This window comes from Poecilia reticulata, linkage group LG13 (genome assembly GCF_000633615.1).
Source record: "Poecilia reticulata strain Guanapo linkage group LG13, Guppy_female_1.0+MT, whole genome shotgun sequence".
Lineage (NCBI taxonomy): Eukaryota > Metazoa > Chordata > Actinopteri > Cyprinodontiformes > Poeciliidae > Poecilia > Poecilia reticulata.
Genome location: NC_024343.1, coordinates 14,777,587 through 14,789,264, shown reverse-complemented (window position 1 = coordinate 14,789,264; position 11,678 = coordinate 14,777,587). Strand labels below are relative to the sequence as shown.

General features: G+C 39.5%; 2 protein-coding genes across 2 annotated transcripts; both read right to left on the bottom strand.

Moving 5' to 3' along the window:
* Positions 1 to 1,509: 1,509 nt before the first annotated feature.
* Positions 1,510 to 5,586, bottom strand: LOC103474545 (piggyBac transposable element-derived protein 4-like). The gene has a single exon (XM_008425606.2). It carries the CDS (start codon positions 4,373 to 4,375, stop codon positions 2,636 to 2,638), a length of 1,740 nt encoding a protein of 579 aa, XP_008423828.1. The 5' UTR covers positions 4,376 to 5,586; the 3' UTR covers positions 1,510 to 2,635.
* A 2,504-nt stretch (positions 5,587 to 8,090) lies between these two features.
* On the bottom strand, positions 8,091 to 11,242 carry LOC103474544 (arsenite methyltransferase). The gene is made up of 10 exons (XM_008425605.1): positions 11,097 to 11,242; positions 10,547 to 10,680; positions 10,008 to 10,158; positions 9,794 to 9,930; positions 9,641 to 9,710; positions 9,479 to 9,560; positions 9,260 to 9,391; positions 9,059 to 9,201; positions 8,799 to 8,921; positions 8,091 to 8,464 (listed from the first exon to the last, which is right to left on the bottom strand). Exons 1-10 carry the CDS (start codon positions 11,130 to 11,132, stop codon positions 8,387 to 8,389), a joined length of 1,086 nt encoding a protein of 361 aa, XP_008423827.1. The 5' UTR covers positions 11,133 to 11,242; the 3' UTR covers positions 8,091 to 8,386.
* Positions 11,243 to 11,678: the final 436 nt, after the last annotated feature.

The following is an 11,678-nucleotide window of genomic DNA, read 5'->3' as shown; positions in this document are numbered from 1 at the left end:
TATATATATAATATATAGAGTGATCATTTCAAAATGATATTTGTTATAAACAAATAAATAACAAGCAATCACATGCAATATATTAATCGATAACCTATAAATGAGCGCAGAAAGAATTGGAATCAAATAGCACAGACTTGTGCAATGTAAAGCCTGATGGCAACAGGCAGAAATAACTTTCTGTGGTGCACTTTGGCAAAATGAGGGTAATAGAGTAGCAACAGTCTGTGTGTGTTTCACTGTTAAATTGTCAGTGTGGTGTTTGACATCTTCACTGTTTGATATGTTTTGTTTGACTAATTAAGTGCAATTAAACTGGTTTCAGTTTATCAGGATGCATCAGAGGCTTATTGAGGTGCTTTAAGAGTGAGTCTAAAAAAACATGTTTTATCTGATTATGTTGTTCAGTTAAGTCTGATTCTGGTTATTTTCTACTTTTAAAAATCAAAAATAGATATGCGTCTCTCTCCCCCCCCCACCCCCCCTCTCTCTCTCTGGTGACTATGTTTGTCATATGCAGCCTAAAATGTAAATGATTCAAATGTTTACTGACTGCCTAGCTGGCAATTACATAAGCAGCTCATTAAGATCAGGATGTTGCAGATTTACTGAAAACAAAATGAAGATTGTAAAATTTTTCTGCTCCTAATAAAAAAGTACCTGATACCAAATCTGTTTTTTCTCCACTCGTCATTTCTCAGGTAGATAGATACTGTGTAAAATCTCAACCTGTAGCTGTACTACAGTTCTGCATTAAAGTTGTGTTACAATAAAACCTAAAAATTTCCTCATCTATGCAATGTGTTAATGTGACGTTTTGTAGCCAGTTAGCAAACTCAAACTTAACTAAAAATAATTCCTTCATTCCTTCACAGACATTACAGGCACAAATTAAATTACATGAATTAAACATTAAAGTAAATTAAACGTGTGCAGTATTTTCTTCTCAGCAGGTTGCAGCTGCCTGTTTGTTTTATCTGGACATTTTGGAGCACTGCTTCATAGAGGACCCCCATCGGTCAGCCAGCAGAAATGAGTTGAGGTGGCAGTACTGAAAAGAATAATTAAAAACTGTGGTCACATTATTGTGCAGCCTATGGGATAATATTTTTGCTTTTTTGTCTCATTAAATGTTTAAAATCATAAAACTCCTTTTATAATACAGAATACAATTTTTGAAATATGATGGTTTATCTGTAAGTTGTGGGCTAAAATTCCACCACAATGCTGTTAAGTCATAAAATGGATAGTAAAAACTAATGATATTATACATTTAGACAACCTCACCTTGAAATAGTGATAGGAATCAAAGTCCAGCTGATCTGGAAAGTCGGGAATTCAGTTGTAGATCACAGCAGCACCTGACCTCCCTGGTTGCTGGGGCAACTTAAAGAGCCCATTCATCCGTCTCACCTTGTGGTAATGCGCATGCGCACATCAATGCTACATCACATACTGATTACCCAGCAGATTTGTTATCACCGATAGACAGACATTTACAGATTTACCTGCGGAACAGGAGCTTTTATTTCAGAAATCTTCCCATTTTGTCTGAAACTTACGTTTGTATTGAACCAGCAATTAGAAAACATGCTTCTAAATGACAGTTTACTGCTCTAATATAATGGGTTTTAAATGTTTTCTTTGAAAAAAACCACCAGCAATAGATCTGTCTCTGAAAGGAGACAGATCTATTGACAGATCTAGGAGTTAAATCCACAAGGGGGCGTCCTGAACTGTCTTACACTAAAGAATGAGCACGAAAGAGAATTAAACCCAATCATAGTTATTGTTTTAGCATATAAAATATGTGGCATTAGTTACACACAGAAAATGTAAATATACAACAGTTTGTTTGGTGATAAATTTAAAGTTAATATAATTTCTTTATGGTCTGTTAAACGCATCAGCATAATTTCCGTTTGACAGTTCAGTTGAGTAAGGGATTCTGAAATTAACCAAAAAAATCTATTCTAGAATGTAATGAACCAGCTCTGTATGTCCATGTAAAGTCTCTTCTTCCTGGATTGTTAACTCTCCAGATATCAACAAGGCCTCTTTCATTTATGAAATCAGATTAAAAAAAGAGTTACCTGTAATTTTTTACTGCCCATCTATCAATCTTGTTGTCAATAGTACAATTAAAACCTCTGCCCCGTATTATTTTTACTTCAAAGAACCTTTTAACAATACTATCAATCAAATTAATCAGTGTTTGAAATAACTCTTTGTTTTGTCTCATGCTTGAGTAATCATAAGTGTTTAATAACAGAAAAAATTGGAGACGTTAATAGAAATAGACATATAATGACCATGTGAGTCCGATTGAGTAAGAATAACCGTTTCATTAAATTTGTGCTTAACCCTTGTATTATGTTGAGAAAAAAATACATTTATTATGTTGCAGATCATTTTGACCCGCATTGTGTAATCAACACAAAGCAGAAAAAATATGAATTTAACCCAATAATAACTTTATATTAGATTATGCAAACATTTAGAAGACATAAGAAGAATAAATATTCAAAACTATACTAAGCAACTTCTGATTTTAAATATTCCTTTTTCACTAACACTTTTTCTTTAACCGTTTAACTTGCCTCGTTTTTTGGGGGGGTTTCAATGTTTCACATTTTCAGTAATCTCCACATGATGGGCAGAATGTCACTGTGTGCTTTCTGCAGATGCACTTCTTGCATCTCACACAAGAGGTACTTGTCTTACTGTCATCTCGGGACGGACAGACTTGGCATCTTCTGCGTTTTTTTGCACATTTATCCAAAGGATCCATCGTGGGTTGATCAGATGCCCTGACCTGGACATTTGCAATGACAGCTGCAGCAGCTGGAGAACGAGCTGGCCTGGCCCGGTTCTGGATCTTGGGAGTGACAAGTGCTTTGCCTAGTTCTTCCAGGAAAATTCGACGTCGGTACAACTTGCTGGCATTCCAGTGCTGGTTGATCTCAATCCACAGCACATAAGCATTGTAAGCAGACACGTCCACAATGTTGTAGAAAACCACCAACGGCCAACGGGTAGACTTGCGCTGGCAGCTGTATGCTGCTGTGACTTTGTCAAGATTGTCAACTCCTCCTTTGGTGGAGTTGTAATCCAGGATCATTTGCGGCTTCATGTCCTCTCTTGTGGTTAGAGATGCATCTTTGTGCATTGTGCTCATCACAAGAACATTCTTGTTTCTCTTTGGGCAGTAAGAAACAAGAGTTGTATTCTCTGTGAAAGTAAATTTTGAGGAATGCAGAGGTCTTCCTTGCATCTTCAGAATCTCACTGGGAAGTTCCGGTTTATTTTTTCTGACTGCTCCCAACATGGCCAGCTTCCTCTTCTGAAGTTCAACTCCAAGCCGATAGGATGTAAAGAAGTTGTCACATGTAATGTTATGACCCTGCAGCCCTTCAGTCATCTCCAATACCACAAGCATTCCCTGATTCTTCTCAGGTGGTCCTCGAAGTGGCTTCCCAGTGTATATTTGCATGTTCCATGCATAACTGGATTTTGCATCGCAGGCTGCCCATATTTTGATGCCATATTTTGCAGGCTTGTTTGGCACATACTGTCGAAAAGGACAGCATCCTCTGAATGGAACGAGGCTCTCACCGACAGTAACATGTGGGCCAGGATTGTACAACAATGGCAGAATATTGACCCATTTATCCCAGACATCTCTGATCGCTGCAAGTTTATCCTTCTCACGTCGACCAGCTCTGGTGTCACGGTTGTCAAATCGGATCACACGAGAGATCATGTGAAATGTCTCCAAAGACATTGTTGCTCGGAAGATTGGTCTTCCGTACTCTTCATTCCATAAACTTGCAGTTGCTTCACCCTTTGACCTGTATACTCCAGCTAATACCAGGATTCCAATGTAAGCATGCAAGTCAGATGGATCCAGTGGCTTCCATTTTTCTTGAAAGACACGCCTCCCCTCCAAGTTGGTCATGTCGAGAATTATCTTCTCCATGGGTGGGGATATGAAGAGCTGAAATGCTGATTCAATATCATCAACTCTTGACAAAGCGAAACTTGTAGGACCAGGGGTCATTTTGATGACATTAGAAGATGATAATCTAGCTCGGCTTTGGTGTGGTGATGTTGACCATTTTATTTGACCATCTTTAGATGTCAAAGTCCCCTCTGTGGATGGCGATTTTTGCGTTTCTTGGTTTTCATTTGATGAAGGGACACTGGCAGACTCGTCCTCTGAATCCTCGTCGTCATGGGGAAATTGACAATCATCAATGACATTGTCCTCTGGCTCTGAAGCATCCTCAGTCTCTGAAATCTCTTCCTCTACATCACTATCCCAGTACATAAGCTGTGATAAAGCTTCTTCAGCTGTAAATCGCACGGAGCTCATTTTTTGGTCTATTTCTCAAAGAAAGGGCATGGAAACAGGACAGTGGCCAGAAAGTCCCTCTTTCACACACACCTAGTTCTGAAAGGCTCTTCAGAAGTAAAATAAAGTACATCAAAAAGACATTTTTTAAATTTAAAGGATAACCAGGCACTTTGATCAGCACAAAAACTGAAATCCGCTCAAATTGACCCGAAACATAATACAAGAGTTAGAGATCCAGCTGAATGGCTGTTTCCATGGGACATCCATAAATCCTCGCCCCTTTGCGATTTCCAGAAGTTGTAATCTTCATTAGTGGAATGGGATTCCTGAACCAATCAAAAGTCTGCATCAAAGTTTTTTTGTGTAAAGAAAAACTGCCTTTCGTGTAGTAAGCGTCGAGCGTTGACTGAAATAAATTTTTAAGTAGAAATGTTTAACAGGAACAATCGGAAGAAAAAAAAAATCAGAACAGTGACTTAACTCCTCTTAAATTGGATGAAACAAAGCGTAGCTATTCTCCCTTTAAAAGTGGGCCGAACAACACATCCGTTAGAATATGTCTTTGTTTTCAACAAAGGCTCTCCCTCCGACGAAATATGCGATCTTTTTCTCCTCCCTTGCCTTTTGGGTGATGGGCCACAGCCGATTTCTTTTGTGGCTTTTCTCCGGGGTCAGGTCTTCCATGGAGCGCAGTTTCCTGTGTCAGGTAGTCCGTCATGCGTTATGTCGCCTATAGCAGACAACCAACAGCTCTCTGTTTGCTGCTGTAAAATATCAGCTCAATGGAAACGGCTCTTCCCGCTGTCACCGCGGTGAGCTCTCCCTGGATCTGTCCCGGGTGGGTGTGTCAAAAAAAAAAAAAAAACCCGGCGGAGTTAAGATTGAGACGAGGCGCTTCGTTCTTTGCGGTGACCGCAGGCGTTTTCCAAAAAGCTCTCCTTCTGGGAAAAACGCAGCGTTTGTTTGCTCATGCTTCTCGTTCGGCAAACTCAACAGCTTATCTGCCACAGTCCTTCTTGTCTGCTCATAACAGCCAGACTCGATGCTCGACAAAACACTCCTGCTGCTTCGACTCCAGCCCAGACAGAAGAACACCGGCAGGAAAGCAGTTTGTAAGAGCGGCTGCTTCAACTCTGACCGCTGTCAGGTAAGCATTAGTGCACTGAAGCACTGTGCTTGTCTTACTTTATGTACGGAACATCATAAGCAAGTCCTCATTTTGGCAATTGCTAGGAAACAGTACGATAACTTTGGTAATAATTTTGAGCCAAATTATCTGTCAAGCCTAAGAATGTTAGTTGTAGCTTATGCTCAGATTTCAGGTCTTAACATTGATTTAATTGTACAGGTCCTTCTCAAAAAATCAGCATATTGTGATAAAGTTCATTATTTTCCATAATGTAATGATAAAAATTAAACTGTCATATATTCTAGATTCATTGCACACCAACTGAAATGTTTCTGGTCTTTTATTGTTTTAATACTGATGATTTTGGCATACAGCTCATGAAAACCCAAAATCCCTGTCTCAAAAAATTAGCATATTTCATCCAGCTAATAAAAGAAATGTGTTTTAATACCAAAAAAGTCAACCTTCAAATAATTATGTTCAGTTATGCACTCAATACTTGGTCAGGAATCCTTTTGCAGCCTTCCATGCGGCATGGAGGGAATCAACCTGTGGCTCTGCTGAGGTGTTATGGAGGCCAGGATGCTTCGATAGCCTTAACCTCATCCAGAGCGTTGGGTCTTGCGTCTCTCAACTTTCTCTTCACAATATCCCACAGATTCTCTATGGGGTTCAGGTCAGGAGAGTTGGTAGGCCAATTGAGCACAGTAACACCATGGTCAGTGGTTTTGACACTGTGAGCAGGTGCCAGGTTGTSCTGAAAAATGAAATCTTCATCTCCATAAAGTTTTTCAGCAGATGGAAACATGAAGTGCTCCAAAACCTCCTGATAGCTGCTGCATTGATCCTGCCCTTGATAAAACACAGTGGACCAACACCAGCAGCTGACATGGCTCCCCAGACCATCACTGACTGTGGGTACTTGACTCTGGACTTCTGGCCTTTTGGCATTTCCTTCTCCCCAGTCTTCCTCCAGACTCTGGCACCTTGATTTCCGAATGACATGCAAAATTTGCTTTCATCCGAAAAAAGTACTTTGGACCGCAGAGCAACAGTCCAGTGCTGCTTCTCTGTAGCCCAGGTCAGGCGCTTCTGCTGGTCTTTCTGGTTCAAAGTGGCTTGACCTTTGACCTGGGGAATGCAGCACCTGTAACCCATTTCCTGCACATGTCTGTGCACGGTGGCTCTGGATGTTTCTACTCCAGACTCAGTCCACTGGTTCCGCAGGTCGGCCCTTCTCCACCATCTTCCTCAGGGTCCGGTCACCTCTTCTCGTTGTGCAGCGTTTTCTGCCACACTTTTTCCTTCCCACTGAGGTGCCTTGATACAGCACTCTGGGAACAGCCTATTGGTTCAGAAATGTCTTTCTGTGTCTTACCCTCTTGCTTGAGGGCGTCAATGATGGCCTTCTGGACAGCAGTCAGGTCAGCAGTCTTACCCATGATTGCGGTTTTGAGTAATGAACCAGGCTGGGAGTTTTTAAAAGCCTCAGGAATCTTTTGCACGTGTTTAGAGTTATTTTGTTGATTTAGATGATTAGGTTCATTGCTTGTTCAGAGAACATTTTCATGATATGCTAATTTTTTGAGACGGGGTTTTTGGGTTTTCATGAGCTGTATGCCAAAATCATCAGTATTAAAAGAATAAAATACCTGAAATATTTCAGTTGGTGTGCAATGAATCTAAAATATGAGTTTAATTTTTATCAGTACATTATGGAAAATAATGAACTTTATCACAATATGCTAATTTTTTGAGAAGGACCTGTATTATAGGTTTTATCAACTTGTGTAGAGAAATAAAAATGTAATCAAGTATATTCATACTTTGAGTGAGTTTTGCAAATATTGGAACATATCAAATATAATGCTTCATACTGCTAAATTTTGTATTCTCAAATGTTGTATTCTCTTTTGTATTCTCATCCTTAGCTGAAATGTTCCAGCTAAGGATAAGATGAATAACGTTGTTTGCATACCACAGTTGGATAAGAAGTGCAAATTGTGGCAGAACAGGGTGCAGCGGGTCAGAATGTTCTAGCAGCAGAAGTAAAAGGTGAAGCATCTAAGAAAGCACAACTCCTTAAATGGTTAGCAGCCAAGAGTGGAGTGTTTTATGCAGGAGAGGATTTGACAGGTATAGTTTGTGTGTATGGGAATAGTTGGAGGGGTTCGCGATGTCTCGGGGTGCGAGGATGAGAGATAAAAGTATGAAGTCCTCAGTACTCTCGTACTCAGACACGACCTCCTCTTGCAGGGTCTCATTGCTGTCCGTGTTTGTGGGCGAGTTGCGTCTCCATTTGGCCAAATTCACTGATTTAATAAATGTCTTGTTGAGTGATTTTACATTCTGGTTTGTGGCTCATTTTTGTGTCATTTTTGTGTAGCCTAAAATATAAATGATTTCAGTCTTCACTGGCTGCCCAGCTGGCATTTACATAAGCAGCTCCTTACGGTCAGGATGTTTACTAAAAACAAAATTAAGTTTGTGACATTTTTCTGCTTTCTTCTGTTGTGTTACAATATAAACATTAGAGCCAAGGTCGTAGCGAATGAATGGGAAATATTCACTGTATGTTCAGGTTTACAAAAAAAAAAATTAACATTTGAAGTATTACTACGCCTTTATTTTTTCTTCATAGCTGTCAGACCTGATTTTCTCTTCACAGTATCACTCTGATCACTCACTGTTACAAAATCTATTGCAATTTTTTCCCCATCTATGCAATATGTTAATGTGATGTTTTGTAGCCAGTTAGCAAACTCAAACTTAACTAAATATAATTCCTTCATTCATTCCTTCACAGACATTACAGGCACAAATTAAATTACACGAATTAAACATTGTTAAAGTTAAATTAAACGTGTGCAGTATTTTCTTCTCAGCAGGTTGCAGCTGTTTTATCTGGATGTTTTGGAGCACTGCTTCATAGAGGACCCCCATCGGTCAGCCAGCAGGAATGGGTTGAGGTGGCAGTACTGAAAAGAATAATTAATAACTGTGGTCACATTATTATGCAGCCCATAGGAAAATATTTCTGCTTTTTTGTCACATTAAATGTTTAAAATCATAAAACACCTTTTATAATACAGAATACAATTTTTTAAATACGGCCCGACAACCATGATGGTTTATCTTTAAGTCGTGGGCTAAAACTCCACCACAATGCTGTTAAGTCATAAAATGGATAATAAAAATAATGATATTGCACATTTAGACGGCAAAGTCTAAAACATGTTTTCTTGATGCACTGTGGACCTAGAATGATAGATTTACAGCATTTAACCAAAACAAACTCATACTCTGAGTTACCTGTGGTGTTGGTTCAGAATCAGACTTATGTTCATCCAACATCCTGACTGTAAAATCCGAGGAGAATCTGGAAACCTGGATAATCGCTGCCATCTCTGCGTCCACCTCCACTTCCACATTTTTCTGCACAGAAAAAAACAAAAACTTGGTTATTAATGCAGAATCTGGTACTTTGTGTTTTGAGACTAATTAACATCCTGTTGAAAAATGTCTGAGTAAATATCAACAGGTTTTTTTTGGTTTTTTTTTGGCCTCCTCACCTTGAAACAGTGCAAGGAATCGAAGTCCAGCTGATCTGGAAAGTCGGGAATGGTTCCCTTGTAGGTCACAGCAGCACCTGACCTCCCTGGTTGCTGTGGCAACTTAAAGAGCCGGTACGTTCCTGAAGCATACTTGATGTCACCTGAAAAACAAAGAGCTTAGAGGAGTTTCGTTGCTGCCTGAAAGCTTCCTGTTACTACCTGCTTTTTCCTTGAGTTGGATGTTGTGGACCTCGATATGGCTTGCTGAGACCAGACGTGGAGTGCTGAAGCCCACACTGTGGGCCAGCGAGATGAGATCTTTCCAGAACAGAGCGCCACCCATTCCCTCACCTGGAACAGCAGACGAATGTGAATCTAACCAGTGGAGTTTTGCATGCGACGATTCACTTTGGCTCCTCTGAAGCGTTGTAACTTTACCCCACAGGACTGGATCCTGCTTCATGTGGTCTGGAACGATGCTGCTGGCGTACATGTCACTGAAGTACAGCTCCCCTCCATCCTGTCAAAAAGGAGGAAGAGTTAGAAATATAAAGCTGAGTCAAGTTGTACACATTAATGCTGTAACTCTTTTAAACTAACCTTCAGAACATCGTAGGCTTGTTGTAGCACTGCTGTTTTATCAGGACAGAGACAGATCACACAGTTGGAGCTGAAAAAAAGAGAGATTATCCTCTGTTATCAATCAGATCACTTTAATTGGCTAAAAGGATCAAAGCTGAACTCTTAACCTACATCAGAACATCCATCGAGTCTCTCTGTATCCCTGCTTCACAGAGCTTTTCCATGTATCCCTGGATAAATGAGACATTGGGCTCCTCGTAGCCGAACTTCTTCTGATGATACTCGACAAATTGGCGGGATGCCGTGATCTACAGAAACGTGGCAGAATCAGCTGCAGAGAAAGCACAAGGAGGAGGTGGGAAGGCCTCAGATGAGTGCATCTTACCAGCTGCTCTGTCATATCGATGCCCGTCACTCGTCCACTCGGCCCAACAAGTTTGCTGAACGCAAAACAATCTCGTCCCGATCCACTACCGAGGTCCAGAACCCTGCAGCCCTCGAGTTTCGCCGGAAATGGAAGGCCGCATCCGAAGAATCTGGAAAAGCGTATTAGTGATCGAAGGATAGAGTGCCTTACTTATATCCCTTGATCTTTTCCACATGTTCCCTTCAAAGTTACAAACATTATTGTATTTTATTGGGATTTTTTTTTGTGAGAGACCAATAGAAGGCAATGCATAAAGGTGAAGAGGAATTAAAAGAGTAGTTCTTAAACTTTTCACACAAATGACAAATCTGAAAAGTCTGGTGTGCATTTGTATTCGGCCCACCTGAGTCAGTACTTTGTTGAACTGCCTGTTACTGCAATTACACTTACAAGTTATTTGGGATTTCTCGTTTTATATAATAAACCTTGAGGCTTATCCTGATACAGAATGTTCCCATAAAAATGCGTTGCCATTACTTGGACTTAAGTAGGAGTACCTTTTGATGACTTCTGGGTGAATCAGACTTAGGGCCTCTGTTAAGCTCCTTGGCAGGTTGCCGCAGGCCAAACTGCAGGAAGTAGCACTAGTTTGCAAGTCACAGGAAGACTCCAGGCGACAGCCATAGTAATTCTGAATAGGTACATAATTTTGAATACATAAATTATTTTTAAACATCCTATTGGTTGCAATGTTTATGCAAATGAAGCTAAAGTTGAGTTAAAGTTACAGATAAACAGGTTTATTTAGTGTTTGATTTAATTTTGCTTCAAATGATCACAACCAAATAAATTACATTAGTAAAATGAATGTAAAAATAGTACATTCAATTTAGGATAGCTTTATGTACCATATAAATATCTGTATACGCTATATAAATATGCAGATTCACAAAGTAAAACTTTCAAAGAAAACAAACCCTCTACTGTAATAAGAATCAAACGGCAACAAGCAGCCATTATGTAACCTCCGCAAAATATTTGGAAAACTGTTCAATGAAATGAGGACAAAGCCGCTCGGAGTCTGATCCACAATAAACACTAAAGTACCTTCAGATTCTCCCACACGTCGTCACTTTTCAACATTCTGGTTTAAAAACACAATCACAAACTACCTGGGGAAAAAAAAGCAGCACTGGACAATAAAACCCACACTGCGGTCAGAACAGCTCCTTTTCCGCCTTCACTTTTCAGAATAAAATCTCCAACACATGCAGAACTTTATTGTCAGTGTGTAGCACCGCAAATGTTTTTTTGTGCTTCGACTTCACAATGTGCTTTAGAATAATAATAATAATAATAACATGAAAGAACTAAGAAATTGTAAATAGATTAAAAAAGAATAAAACACCGATTTATTAAATATCTAATATACCGAATTAAAAAGCGCACGTAAAAGGTCCTGCTCCTCATAAATGTTTTATAGATGAATCGATACGTTTGTTTTGCATTTATATTAACCGCATTTCGTAAGAAAATCGTAACATATAAAAGTTAACTAAAATGGACTCAGAAATGAACTCCGTGGACAAAAACAATAATTGAAAAAAAAAGAGTTAAATTAAAACGCATTTTTTTGTCATAACGAAAGACTAAAGCTTTTAATTATTTTAATAAGGTTGTGCGCCTGTG

Coding starts and splice junctions, on each gene's coding strand:
- LOC103474544 (XM_008425605.1), bottom strand. CDS start 11,132: ATGTTGAAAAGTGACGACGTGTGGGAGAATCTGAAG. Junction 9,931..10,007: donor TCGATATGACAGAGCAGCTG/GTAAGATGCACT, acceptor ACGTTTCTGTAG/ATCACGGCATCCCGCCAATT. Junction 9,561..9,640: donor AAGCCTACGATGTTCTGAAG/GTTAGTTTAAAA, acceptor CCTTTTTGACAG/GATGGAGGGGAGCTGTACTT.
- LOC103474545 (XM_008425606.2), bottom strand. CDS start 4,375: ATGAGCTCCGTGCGATTTACAGCTGAAGAAGCTTTATCACAGCTTATG.